Genomic DNA, 15,395 nt, shown 5'->3' on the forward strand with positions numbered 1-15,395 from the left:
CATCGTGCATGCTTCTATTATTGTCTCCAGCCGGAAATAATGAAAAAATAATTTAAACAATCACTCCGGAGAGAATAATAGAGGTAAGCTGAACAGTTTGAGATTGCTAAATTTTAAAATCATATGCTATCGCGCCCTTGTATTTACAAACTATTTACAGTATTTTTTTATTAAATAAATGGCAATGTCTAATATCTGTACAGTATAAATATATTTCACAATAAAAAAAATTAATACAAAATTCTGATAAAAGTAAAATAATGTCATAATATCATTCTAATATAGTACTAATACATGTTTAGCAAATTATATTTAACAATGTTAAATATGCACCATTACCGCAAGGGAAAGTTAGCTGCAAAGTAAAAAACTGCTGTATAAGAAATTATCTGTACGCTTGCTATGTATCCAAATCATCTTCTCGTTGGCTTGAAAAATATGACACTAATCCGACAAACTCTCCACCTTCCTCTCCTTCGTCGAATGTTTTACCTACAACACTAGACGTAGTCGTGACCGGTGCAGTTGGAGATTCGGTGGTTTGTATCGGAGGTCCACCTTCGGGATACTGTTCGGGAAAAGGTTGTGCCGAATAGCTCGGAGAAGATTGACCTTCATCGGGAGTTAGTGGAGGTGGGGGCGGATATGATCCATAATGGTAATTGGGAGGCAATGTTGGGTGAAATTGAGAAATGTTAGGCGAGCGATGCTGCTGCAAGTGCGAAGGTATGATGGGCAGCGGTCGTGCTCCTTGTGTATTCGAGGATGACGGCGAGAAATGCGCCAGTGGAGGTCTGGTGTACGGCGGAGGAGTGGGGTCACCTTTGCCGAGAGGACTTTGCGATGGAGGCGGCACTACCAAAGGTGATTGTCGATCTCTGTTAGTGTTAGGAACATTTATTGGTCCACCACCAGACGGTGAAGGATCCAGAGAACGATGCGCATGATACATGGGAGGTAAATTTGGAGCTCCCGGACTGTGAAGTCTGAGCGGTGGCGGACCGCTTCTTATCACGGGAAAGTGTGGTATCGGAGGTTGTTGGTAAGGTCCGCGTGGACCCGCATTACCTACATAAAACAAATAATATCTAAGTTATGTGAATTTATGAACATGTCGTAATTTAAATTGATTGAATAGCAGGTTGTCCTTTTAATGGATTCATTAGATAATCAACTCGCCCCTCTAAATAGGCATGCATGCACCCTACTAATTACATTATTCAAAAGTATAGTGGTCCTTCTCCAATTCAACTTGGCATAGTTGCAAAAATTGAACTAATAGTCAAAGAACCAGTGACAGGTTAGACTTCCTCTTTCCCATACCAGTAAAAGGCTCCGATATCCTCAGACAGACCATATCTAAACGATATGCATATAGAAAAACAAATAAATTATACAGTGTGATTGATTTTGCATGTCCAAGCATATATTTCTTTTATTATTGGAAATAGGAAAAAAGTGTAAGAAGCAAAAATACTCTACTTTCACTTTGCACATGCACACACCTGATGTTGAAAATAGCGATGTTTGCTTTTATTATAAGAATCTTTGGTTAAAATATCAAAAAATGTCTCTATAAATAAGAAAGTCCACATTGCGCAGTGCGCGCACGTCAGATTTTTACAGCATGCGATATGCTTGTCTTTACTAGAAGCATCCGTGGTTAAAATTTCAAAGAAACATCTCTATAAACAAGAAAGTTGCCCAGGCTGCGCATGCGCACATTAATCGCCAAGATTTTTCGCGATTGAGGTGCCAGAGAAAGTGACCATAATAGCGCCATCCAACATGTGTAGGAAAATCCGTTAAAAATTGTGGTAGCTATTTACCAAACGCCAACAACAAAAGAAATGTATCAATCCATTCGTGGGAATATCCAACAGGTGTATGAAACCACCACAATTGAAAATGTAAGAGATTGTTTTGCTAGGTACGGGTTGCCCGTCGCGCTTGTCTCCGATATGATGGACAAATAGTGTTATGTTTAAACAATTAAAAAGGCTCTTAAAGCCTGGGAAAATAGACCAGGTGTGGGGGGAAGATTGTGGATTTATTAACGCATATATTTAAAATTTATTGTCAGGGCATGTTGAAGGATCCTTAAGGCTACAACCTAAAAATATTTTCAACGAAATTGCAATTGTTATACAGGGAGATTTATATCAAAGTTGCATTTTTTTAAATGGAACCCCCTGTATTTTATTGCATATTTCGATTTATTGGTCAATTTTAGTGTGACTTTATGTATTACACGATATCTAAAACGAGTCATTCAGCCGTAATCTGTCATTTTTTCAAAAAGTAGACGTCCAGTAAAAATTGAATATCTCAGTTATTATAAAACTTAGAAGGCGGTGACTCTGCAGTGTAACTAATCATGAAATGTATCAACATACGCATACTTTTTCAATTGACCCAAAAACTCACAATACGAATGTACCAAGGGAAAAGTAAGTAGGCAGTGGACGAAGCAAATAAAAATTGCCTTTTTTTGCATGGCCACCTAGTTATTATGTAAATTACATATGACTTACCAGGAAAACCAAGATATTTCGAAAACTATCAGAGATAGGTATACTCAAAAGTTGAAGGTTTTTGGAGGAGCTAGACAGAAAAATATACAGGGTATTCCATTAAAAAAAAGTGAGATTTTTTAATAACTTTGGACCTACCAAAAAAAATACCATGTAAGCTGTTTTTTTAATGTTTCATAGTAGATGTATTTATTTGACTTTTACTTAACCCAGGATAAAAGATATAAAACCCGGAATCAAAATTTAAGTAATAATTTTGACAATATACTCACGCTTGCAAATGCCCAATTTTTCATACAAATCGAATTATCCGTAACACTACTAGTTTTTCGGATGTACCATTTTGGCGCTCTATTTTGTGAGCGCACCCTGTATACTTCCAAATATTTTTAAAATGTGAAGAATATTCAACCATATATATAATACAAGAGCACTCTATCGAAAAATCTTATCTTCAAGGCATTAAGTTACTCCGCGCGATCGTTGACTCACCCTGTACCTTATATGGATGTGCGGGAATGTACTGGATATACAGGGTGTTTTTTTGGGAGCTTTAGTTAAACGTTTCTGGAAAACTAAAATAGGTAGGTTTTTTGAAAATTTGTACTTAGGAGTTACTCTGAAGACGGAATCGATGTAAAATATTTTCAAAATGCCCGCACTTCCGGAAACACCGGGCAAAAAAAGGCAGTGTATAACCTTCCTTTTTTCCAAAAATCGACTGCACCAAAATTTCTCGGGAAAACACTTTTTCTTATTAATTTTGGTGCTTAGAATCCAAAACAATTCGTACTTTTTCGATCAGACTTCTCAATCAGAAGTTATAGACTAGAAACTAATTTCGAAAAAAAATTCAAAGGGCTGTAACTTTTGAACTAGTAGCCCAATCTTGGAACTGTTTGAAATTATGGATTCTACAGGCCACATTCTATAAGAAAATTTTTTTTCTGGGTCGATCTGAGACAATTTTTTTTCGAGGCTCAAAAAAAGGCAGTGTATAACCTTCCTTTTTAACAAAAATCGACTACACCAAAATTTCTCGGGAAAACACTTATTCTTATTATTTTGGATGCGTAGAATCCAAATCAATTCGTACTTTTTCGATCAGACTTCTCAATCAAAAGTTATAGACTAGAATATTTTGACAATACATGTTCCTATAGCTATCTTTACTTACGCCCATTTTATTGAATTGACACTATTTTTTTCGGATTTTCTTTTTAGTAGTCGGCCATGATTTTATAACAATCGAATTTTAAACAAATCTAGTGACACTAATCCGTCACCCACTGTTATAGGTTAACATAAGTTTTTCAATAATCGAAAAATGACTGGCAGTGGTTTCACCTATTTTGGAATTTAATTGTTATTTATGGTGAAATGGACAGAATTGCGGCACATGCTTGCCGTACATTCATTCGAACACTGGAACGAAATTGCATGAATTTTGGAAATGTTGTACCCCCAAATGCACTACAAACCGTTGAAGCACAAGTGATACAAAGCTCTACAAGAGAATATTGAGGAGAATGAATTGAATTGCAAATGCAAGATTAACAAAATAAATTCAATGCAAAATATAAAAAACTTCGTTGAAACAGTTTTGGTATGGAATTGTTGCTAGAACAGATATCGCATTACCTCTCTTAATTTTCAGACTTATGCGTTGTTTAAGAAATTCAGTTGAACGACTCTGTCTAGATTTTTCAAAAATTTTCCGTCCTATATTCTTAACAAAAAACTTATTTATTAATGAATCATTTAGACTAGAATCAATGATATTAACGCATCCATTCCTTGATTTGTTTAAAATTCGATTGTTATAAAATCATGGCCAACTACTAAAAAGAAAATACGAAAAAAATCGCATCAAATCAATGAAATGGGAATAAATCAGAAACTGTTAAAGATAGCTATAGGAACATGTAATATCAAAATATGCCAATTTCGATTCTCTTATCTCATGCAATAGTAAAAACATGGTCATTTCATTTAAAAAAAAACTGAGTTTATAGACTTTAAAGTTTCTTAAATTTGGATCTCCATAGGTGCGGTTGTACGCAACTTAACTTTTTTTTAAGTACACTAAAAGAAAGCCCTATTCATTCTCTATGCACTGATAAAAATTGGTTGCCATGACTGTAACCATTTTCAAGTAATCGATTATCAAGGTACCATCTGCATCCGCCATTTTTTTTCATAAAGTCAAAATAACTTAAAAACCATAAATGGCAGATATCAACATATTGGTATCAAAAGAACTGAAATTTAACGTAGAATCCAAAAATCTAATAAAAAATATGGGTTGCCATTTAAAATAACGAAGTTACTATCTACTTCCGGTGTTTCCGGAAGTGCGGCCATTTTAAAAATATTTTACATTGATTCGCCCTTCAGAGTAACTCCTAAGTACAAAATTTCAAAAACCTACCTATTTTACTTTCCCAGAAACGTTTAACTAAAGCTCCCAAAAAAACACTCTGTACATGTAGACGTGGAATGTACCATGGATAGGGTTGCCATCTCAAAACTCTGCCAACTAGGACAGGAAGCGTGAAAACCCCGGATTTAGGGATTATAAACCCGGACATATCAACTGCATTTTATAAAAAATATTGTCTAAAGAAATAGTCTTTGAAATTCTACTTTATTTTGATCACTGACTAGCGAGCTGACTAGACTGTTTCAATATTCAATAATATTATAAAGGAACAAGGGATTAAAAAGAGTTTTTGTTCCTGAGAGAATGGTTTAAATTTAATATTTTTTTTAATATTTATTTTTAAGGAAACAAAAAGTAGTTTAATCCAGTGTTGATTATACTATTTTTTCCAATACCGATCGATTTAAATCCATTTTTCCATGAATTGTTTACAAGAAAACAAAAATGAGGGATTAAAATTTTTTTAATCTCTAGGGATTAAAATTACCTGTTAATTTACAAAAATTAGGAATTAAATTCAATAAAACAATGTAGGTATTGGAAAAATTCCTTTCATTGGTCCCCTGTTATGCCACTAGTGAAAATATTCTTTCAACGTTGGCATTATGAGCAGGAATACAAAAAAAGCACCAGACAATTTTCAATAACTCCAAGTTTAATGAGGATTCGGTGTTTTAAAAAATTGTAACCAAAGCTGATTGGCGCCTTAAAAGTTTATCTTGTTTTGACAGAAACTCGTAGATATCTCAGTAGCCTAAAACCCGGACTACCAATGAAACCCCGCCCGGACGCTCCCCGGTCACCCCCTAAACTAGGACAAATCCGGGGAAACCCGGACGGATGGCAACCCTACTCATGGATATGCAATGTATGAACACATGAATATGCAGTGTTTGTACATATGGATATAGTTTTGACATTACATTCATGACATGTCTTTCCAATGGAGATTCCCCGAAGTTCCATAATGTTATTTATGGATACATAGTATATCCAATCTCCAATAACGTTTGAATACAATTGGTGCTACGTGGGTAGTTTCCCTTTATCATCATGTATAATACAAAACTTTACTAATGTCTAAAATAGCAAGTTTAGGTTTCCCCCTCGTTTCCATGGAAACAATCAGTTTTGAACTTCATTTTATTTCGTGCTCGGCATCCAATTTCTAATAAGAATGACAGATATTTGTTTCTCTTTACCTACTCTTGGTGTTTATTTTAACCCCTCTTACTGTTAAAGAGAGATTTAGACTACTCAGTTAAACCTATTAAAATGTCAAATTTTTTGGAAATACACAAATAAAACCTGGAACTACTCTTTTCCCAGAAACATATCCACTCACCACCTTACTAGTCACATGTGTATAGATACCAAGACCATATTCTTCATGCTGTTTCTTGCTAAACACAGACACATACAATTGAGTGTAACGTTGTACGTACCTGGATGGTAAGCGCCAAGCTGTGGATCATTACCATGTCCGCCGAAGTATTTAGAAACGCTGGAAGGTGGGAAACTGTTTTGACCCGGCTGCGACTGCAACATTCTGGTAATTACAGATGGAGTGGGTTGACTTTGAGAAAATGGTTGCGGCGGCGCGGCAATGCCCAATTTGCTCCCGTGCAACGGTGAATCTGGAGCAGGTGAAACAGTGTTACTACTTGACGAAGTTGGACCTTCCAGTCCAATTTCCATATCAATATTTTTATTAGAGGCTGCCGCGGCTGCTGCTTCGGCAGCCAACGTCTTCTTTCCCTTACCTCTACCCCTCCGCTTTTTCGGACTGCCATCCGCGTTCATCGAGGTCGGCGCTAATTCGCTGAACATCGGAAGAGAAATGCCGGGCGGTTCCGAAAGTTCGGCGTTACTAGACAGTAACAGTGCGGAATCTGGGAATGACTTTATTAGATTTGCGGACGCATTGAGCGTTGGGTTTTTTGGTTTTCGGCCACGCTTCTTTGGTACTTTTTGCTCTAATTGCATTAGCTTTTCTAACCTCTGTACTTCTCGTTCTTTTCGTTTCTTCTCCTTTTCTATTTGCAAAGCGACGAGTTGAAGTTGCCTATTGGCGTACTCTTCTTCTTCCATCATTTTTTCCATTTCCTGCTCGTTCATTTGTTCGACGTTTTTGTTAATTTGCTCGATGGGATTCGGTTCGTCGTCCAAATCTTGAGACTCGTGCTCGTGTAGCAACATAGGATCCATTATTAATGGCGGAGGAATGATTTGTGAAGGTATCAGCGATTGAGATTCTAAAGTTTGTTGCAGTATGGGTATTTCTGTGCGAGCTATGGTACTTGTAGGAGGTAAATCTGTCATTATTGGTGGGAAAAGTTCCAAGGTGGGATCCTTCGGTTTTCTAGGAATCTTCAGACCCGCCTTTCCACGACCCTTTGGTTTCGGCCTGGGGTTTAAGGGTAATGGAAGATCACGTAAAACATTTTCAACTCCGGATTCGTCACTATCGTTTTCATTTTGCAATCTCTGCTGAAGTTCTTCGTCTTCGTGCACGGCATATTCGTCGTCGCTCTCTTCAATTCTAGGCGGTTTCCTTCTGCCATCCTAAAAGAACAAAATTAACATTAATTTCTGTAATATTTTACCTACATCGTCACTGTCTGAACCTAATGCTTCCAGATAATTGATTTTTTTCCCTCTCGTCCGACGTCCGACTTCCTCATCGTCACCTCCTAATTTAATATTCGGTCGACTTTTGAAAGCTTCGGGATCAGAGTCTTCTCCGATCTTCTTCTTTTTCTTTTTCGGCCGTTTTGCTTTGTCCGAAGGTTTTCGTCTCGATCTACAATTATCGTAAGAAGCAAAGATATAGAAACGATCTTTTCAAAATTACCGAGCAGTAGCCGCTTTGCGTCTCCTTCTACCCCACGACCGGTCACTTTCTTCAGATTCCGATTCATCCCAAACAAATCGATTCTTTTTTCGTCTAGGCCCCGATCCATCCGAATCGCTGTCATCATTGACTTAAATGATCGTATAGTCATTACATCAACGTAACCGTAAGCGTATACTTACTAAAATCGCGATCATATCGGGATATACGAGCGCGTGTCGATCTACGAATTGGACCACCTTTGTGTGACCTTGGTTTTCTCACTTCTAAATCGTCACTACTTTCGCTACCAACATAATCGTCCTCCTCTTCCTCGGAATCGGCACTACTACAATGTATTGCAGATTAACAAGAGACGTTTGGGTCCATGAAGTTAACAGGATATTGACGGCACAAACGTCGAGACTAGGTGGATTGGTTTGTGCCGTAAAAAGTTTGCCAGCAAAACATACGGTTTGGAAATTATTTTGATTTTTAGAGGTTCTGCTAATAGGCCAGTCATTGAGGATCTTTACCTGGAAATAACTCGGGAAATACTGAAATTTTGTATGCTTGAGTGCGTAGAACTGAAATTCATAAAATGCACAATTCGAAACTTGCCGCCATCTTGCCAAGATGGCCGTCAAAAGCGGTTTTCCGCCGATATCTCCAAAACTGCGCATTTTACGAGAAAATATGTGATGAGCGAAATTAAAGAGACGAAAATTTCCTACAAAAGATGTAGTTAGCATATTTTCACTAAAGTTAGCCCTTACGCAGAAATTTTTAATAACCAGTGGCGTATATTTTATCAAAATAATAATAATAATAATGACTTTATTTGGACACACTATGACAAATATATAAACAATACCAATATTATACATTCAACTTGGCGTCCAAAAGGCGAAGTTCACTAAGAGGCATGCAGCCCTTTGTGCTCTTCCACTTAACCTGTTCAATAGCAAACTAAAATTAATAAAAAATTTTTGATGGTCTAAATTAACAAGAACAAAAATACACAAATAAAATTTAGAAACAAAGTAACTTGAAAGTAGATTAGTAACTATAAGATGTTAAAACATCGTGGTAAACTTTTTGTTTAAATTTAGACGGTGTTAATTGTTTAACGTTCGACGAAAGTGAGTTATAGATCTTGGCTATATTGTATGAAAATGATTTTTGAAATAGTTCTAAGTTATGGTTAGGAATGGTAATCAAATCTTTCCGACGAACATTAATATTATGAACATCTGTTCGAAATGTAATTTTATTATATAAATAAGGTGGTGATTTAAACAAGATAATTTTGTGAAATGCAGTGGCAGAGTAGAGAAGTCGATTTTTTTCCATGTTTAGCCACGGTATACACTTTAACTTGTGAGAAACCCTTTCAAACCTCCTAATTCCGTAAATTAAACGAACACATGAATTTTGAATAATCTGTATTCTTCTTTCAAGAAATTTAGAAAGACAGGGGCCATACATTGCGCTACAAAATGAAAAATGGGATAGCACGAGGGATCGACAGAGCATAATTTTTGAATTGCGAGAAAGTAAACCTTTAATTCGATGTATATATCTAAGACCAGCAAACGCCCATTGTGAACAATTTTTGATATGCGTTTGATAATTGAAATTGACGCTTAGCCCGAGATTTTTGGCTTCCTGAACCAACTCTAATTTTTTATTTCCGATTTTTATATCTAAGAGTGAGGAAACTTAGGCACGAGTAGCTGTGTTGTGTGATGCCCCAAATAATAGCCACTTACATTTACTGGGGTTAATATGTAATGAATGTTGTTCAGCGTAATTTAGAAAGGTATTTAAATCTTCGTTTTTTTCACCGTTTGCCTTCTCAACTTCAGTTTTAGAAAATGCATAATATAACTGCGTATCTTCAGCATACAGGTGGTAATTGCAATATTTTAATTTGTTTATAATATTAGCAGTATATATTGAAAAAAGCAGAGGCCCTAAAATAGAACCCTGGGGAACGCCACATCGCAAATTAATCATTGTTGAAGTTTTCCCATTAATGTCAACTAATTGGCCCCTGTGTTTTAAATAATGAAGGAAAAGTGTAATAGAATTTGGGTCAAAGCCAATATAATGTAGTATTGCTAATAAAATATCATGATCAATCGTATCAAACGCTTTCGAGAAGTCCAATAATATTAAGACTACAAACTTGGACTTGTTGACAGCAGACAAAATGTCGTCAGTAACTTTAAGTAATGCCGTTTCGCAACTGTATCCCCTTATAAAGTCAGATTGATGTTCGGGAAGAATACGTGATAAATCTAAGAAATTCTGAATTTGATTAAATAACACTTTTTCAAACACCTTAGACACTAAGGGTAAAATACTGATGGGTCTTAAGTCAGAATACGCTTTAGGAGAGGAAATTTTTGGAATCGGGCGCACGATTGACGTTTTCCATAGATGTGGAGAATCGCAACGTTCTATGCAAACATTTACTAAGTGTGTGACAACAGGTATAATACTTGTATAAATAATAATTCATTAATCATTTAATTATATAATCAAATTGATTAATCAATTAGTCTATGATCAATTAATTTTAAGATTTTATTTTTGTCGTCGCCATCTTGTATGGTGATAGACATGGCAATTTTCAAATTTTATTAGTTAAATTAATCAGTTATATTGTTATATTCAATCCCTTTAAGCCAGCATTATGGACTTAATTTGTTTGGTTTGTGATTATTTATGTTAATTTTACGTTAAGAGCGCCATGCCATACCTATAGCACGTGACCTTGCACATGACTAATTAATATGCAGCTCTAACCACACCGTCACGCTCCTACGTACGAAAACCATGCATCACTGGTTTTCTTTCTATCCCTAATGACGACCATTTAGCACTTACTTTTGGTTACCTTCGTTAGGTGGCGCCACCTCACAGTCGCTTGAAAGGAGAATTTCTTTTTTCCATTAATAATAATAAAATACTACCTTTACTATAGCATTATAAACACTTTCTATGATAGACTATGAATTAGAAATGACGAGTAAAAAAATTTCAGATAATTCTTTCAAAGCATTTGCCCATTATTTGCAAAATCCCATTACCTTCGATGTATAGTCCTCTTAAGTACGGCTATTTTGATATTCAATGCTGTAATCCACCGTCAAAAAAACCTTAAAGTTTGGATTCTAGTTTCACGCTTTTAAATGAGTATTTGAAGTTGTTCTTTAATCAATTTCAATATCAAAAAATGTGTTTTTTCAAAACTTAACTTTTCCGCACGGTAGCATCTGTTGAGACCCAGCAGTTTCCTTTTATTGTATTTACTTCTCATGTATCACTTCGCCTTTTATTGAGCGAAGTCTCTAATCGATGTGGCAATTAACTACATGGATATTCAATTTGATTTAGGAGATAATCGATCGATTTGCCTTTGGTAAAGGATGCTAATGTTAAAATTTCAGTAAGATCTGTCCATAATAATAATAATAATTGTCCCATTCAATGTTGAGTTATCGGACTAAAAACAACCCAGACAACGACAACACTTTTTTCTTTGATGAAAACATTAAACATTATTAATATTTACTTACCCATATATGACCGCGGAAAAGTAATATCATAGATAATATTAAAGTCACTAAATATAGAAAGTACCGCAATCCATTGGGGTCGTGTGTTAGAGAGAGAACGCATGATTTTTGCCCAAAAATGGCGGAAGTTACCAGATTCTAGTAACTTTAATGTTAGGGATTGTTCCACCTGTTTGGAGATATCTGTATATATTTTTATAAACAATGACAGTACTATGAAGTTAGGTTATAAAAAATTACAACTATTCAGATTTTATTTGTCAATTTTTTTAAGTTGGCAGCAAATTTGCCCAAAAATGGCGGATGATTGCGGTACTTTCTATACTACTTTACCACAGTAGGCGATATGAAACAAAAGCTGATCTAGAAACTAAACTGTGTTGACATTGTAGCTGGAAACATTTTAACAAAGAGTTTGGCCACGGCTTCCTATAATTACCAGGCTAAATTGTATGAAATTTGACAACACTGTTTCGTTGGCCTATGATTTTATGTCAGTGTCAGTGCAAATTTATGCAAAGTGAGTCTAATGATTTTAAAATTAATTTTAAATGCCTCCCAAACGTTGTGTGCCCAATTGCAATAGCACTTACGCTAGCGACATGAAAGAAAATAGTTATTTATTTATTTATTTATTTTGCCTTTATTTTTGAGTGGGCGGGGTTTCAGCCAAGGCTGCTCTACCAACCCAACCCACTATACATTTACAAATATCCATGCCCGAACCCGGATTCGAACCAGGGACCCTAGCACCACAGTCCAGCTTCAACTGAACTGCGCCACACGGGCCGGCAGTTATGTGACTGGGATTCAAGCTTCCGAAGGACCAGGAAAACACAAGTTCAACTCGGACCGATCCCTTAGAAAGAAGACAGAAAATTGCAAAAAAATTCAAAGAAAAGCAGGATATTTGGCTGCAAAAAGGTTTTATAAAAAGTTAGACGGAATTTTTTAGTGGTGCCATTGATTTGCAAAGTAGTTTCATCAAGTGTAACAGTTGATACAGAATTGAGGGTTTGGATGTGTTTGAACAATTAGACGCTTACAGAGTCACAGTGGTCATGAGTAAATCAAAGTCAAGAGTTAAATCGGTGGTCTCAGAGAATATATTAGGTAACTAGGTATGTGGATTGTCACGATTCACATCTACCTTCTCGCTAAAAGTTTATGAAATTATGAAAATAAGTGATATATCTCATTTTGTGAGTAATGCAAGTAATATAGGTACCTACTTTTGGAAAATTTAAGTGAAAACAAATCGATTTCTTGTTGGAACAATTAAAACTGGTGTACCTACAAATAAACGTAAAAATTATTCAGCAACCACAATTTTAAATGCATTTCTTTTGTACCAGCAGTCTTCATCGTGCTATAATATTGTCAGAAATAATCTGTTACCTTTACCACTTTTGAAAATGGCAAAAATAAGCAATATTCTACATTGGTTTCTTAATAATTCAGTAACACAACAGTAGAGATGGTAGGCCAACTGTTCGGTATTGATGCGGCGTTGCCAGCTCTTACAGCGGAGCCTGGTAATCATAGGAAGCCGTTGTCTGGCACAAGAAAGTAAAAAAAAATTAAAGAAACTTGCGAAAGAAATAAAAGATTGTTTTTCATAGCCTACTATGACTTAAAGTAATAGTTTAAAAAAATCGCATACAAAACCAATATCATTCATGGTGTTATATTTGTACCAGGCCGTGTGGCACAATTCAGTTTAAGCTGGAGTGCGGTACTTTGGGTCCCTGGTCCGAGTCGGCGTTCGGGCATAGATATTTGTAAATGTATAGTGGGTTGGGTTGGTAGAGAAAGTCACTAGATATAAAAAGTACCGCAATCATCCGCCACTTTTGGGCAAATTTGCTGCCAACTTAAAAAAATTGACAAATAAAATCTGAATAGTTGTAATTTTTTATAACCTAACTTCATAGTACTGTCATGTTTTATAAAAATATATACAGATATCTCCAAACATGTGGAACAATCCCTAACATTAAAGTTACTAGAATCTGGTAACTTCCGCCATTTTTGGGCAAAAATCATGCGTTCTCTCTCTAACACACGAGCCCAATGGATGGCGGTACTCCGCCCACTCAAAAATAAAATAAAATATTTAATTGCTACCATTTTAGATTAAAATATACAAGGTGTTCCACTAAACACACGAGATTAGGTCCGATATGTTTTTTCCTAACTCCGTACACTTATCTTGTATATACAACGGCGGGAATTCTTATCTATTTCATGTAGTGCAATCGGATTTAGCAGATTTGGACTTATATAACAGTTATCCCCTGAGTTCTTTACCATTTGGAGACCCAATCTCACGAATGACTAAGTACACCACAGACAGATGCTAATTGTAACTTCAATTATTTTACATTTGGTACAACACGCCGCAAAAGGCTGTAATTGAAAAAATGAAGCTGACACACACATTCTTCTCCAACACAAAGATGATCTTATATAAACAAACCATCTGCAAATGTATGGCATACAATTGTCAACAAATTAGACAATAAAGTGTCATCAAAAGCACACTACACTTGTGTGAAAGCTATAATATTAAAAACGTGCTGAAAGTTTTCACACAGTCCCTTTTTTGGTCAAACATTTTACTATACATTCCGACACAAAGATAGTTATATGTTACTTAAAATTAATTGATCATAGACTAATTGATTAATCAATTTGATTAATGAATTATTTAGATAAAATATACGCCACTGGTTATTAAAAATTCCTGCTTTTCTGCGTAAGGGCTAATTTTAGTGAAAATATGCCAATTTCTTGTAGGAAATTTTCGTCTCTTTAATTTTACTCATCACATATTTTCTCGTAAAATGCGCAGTTTTGGAGATATCGGCGGAAAACCGCTTTTGACGGCGCGGCCCCGGCGGCAAGTTTTGAATTGTGCATTTTACGAATTTTAGTTCTACGCACTCGAGCATATAAAATTTCAGTAGTTCTCGAATTATTTCCAGGTAAAAAATCCTCAATGACTGGCCTATTAGCAGAACTTCTAAAAATCGAAATAATTTTCAAACCGTATGTTTTGCTGGAAAACTTTTTATGGCACATACCAATCCACCTAGTCTCGACGTTTCACAGGATGTGGCGAACTATCAATTTCAAACAAGCCCCAATTTGGGGGAATTTAGGTTTCAAATCGATAATTAAGCACTACAGGCGAGCTCCATACCTGGACCCCTTAAAATCCTCGTCGGACTCTGCATCGTCACCGCTACTAACGTCCAAACTATTCAACTTCCTATGCTTCTTTTTACTAATAATTTTACGCACCGGACGAACGATCTCGTCGTCCGATTCCTCGATGTCCGGCTTTTTATCATAATCGGGAGGAACAACAGGAGGAAGGGGTTCAATAATCGGATTCAAATTATCGGATAAGCTGCTTTTCATTGTCAGATCGGTAGGTTGATCGTCGCGATTGACCGGATCGACCCCGACCTGCGCGTCATTTAAAAGGGTTTCCGCTTTCTCTGCGTTAACAATGGTCGATATATCTTTGCCACGACCTTGGTTTCCCGCCCCTTTAACGGCATCTAGTTCATCCTACAAGTAAACCCGTTAGATTGAATTATGCGGTTAACCCGCCTACCTGTATGGCCGAGTTTATTAAGTCGTCATAATCGTTGAAGCGATAACTGTGAGCCTGTCTACGTTTTCGTAACTGATAAATTGGTTCACTGTCGCTCTCAGAACTAGAAACGGACTCCGATTCGGAATCGGAATCATCCGATTCTGACCCCTCGCTAGCGTCTTTATCATCATCGCCATCGCTCCGTTCTTCCTTAACATGCTTTACTTTAATACGATGTTCATCGTACTCTTTCGATGGTAAAACATTGTCTAAGCTTATACCGACATATGCCAATCTTTCTTTTCGACGTGTTTCCATATCCTTCTTCTTTACACGTTTATCATAATCTAGCAATTGGACTTCTAGTTTCTTCACTAATGTTGCCTAAATT

General features: G+C 36.2%; 1 protein-coding gene across 2 annotated transcripts in view; it reads right to left on the reverse strand.

The window, feature by feature from the left end:
• Window positions 1-6: 6 nt before the first annotated feature.
• The window catches only part of LOC116164968 (remodeling and spacing factor 1), a gene marked incomplete at its 3' end in the record, with an annotated part of 30,824 nt that continues 15,435 nt past the window's right edge, over window positions 7-15,395 (reverse strand). Inside the window, 8 exon segments of one of the 2 annotated variants that reach the window (XM_031479232.1) lie at window positions 7-1,068; window positions 6,423-6,614; window positions 6,741-7,542; window positions 7,588-7,780; window positions 7,832-7,961; window positions 8,014-8,159; window positions 14,603-14,976; window positions 15,023-15,388. In XM_031479232.1, the coding sequence (XP_031335092.1) occupies window positions 401-1,068; window positions 6,423-6,614; window positions 6,741-7,542; window positions 7,588-7,780; window positions 7,832-7,961; window positions 8,014-8,159; window positions 14,603-14,976; window positions 15,023-15,388 (2,871 nt within the window). 2 annotated transcript variants of the gene reach the window in all.

This window comes from Photinus pyralis, unplaced genomic scaffold (genome assembly GCF_008802855.1).
Source record: "Photinus pyralis isolate 1611_PpyrPB1 unplaced genomic scaffold, Ppyr1.3 Ppyr1.4_LG2, whole genome shotgun sequence".
Classification (NCBI taxonomy): Eukaryota; Metazoa; Arthropoda; class Insecta; order Coleoptera; family Lampyridae; genus Photinus; species Photinus pyralis.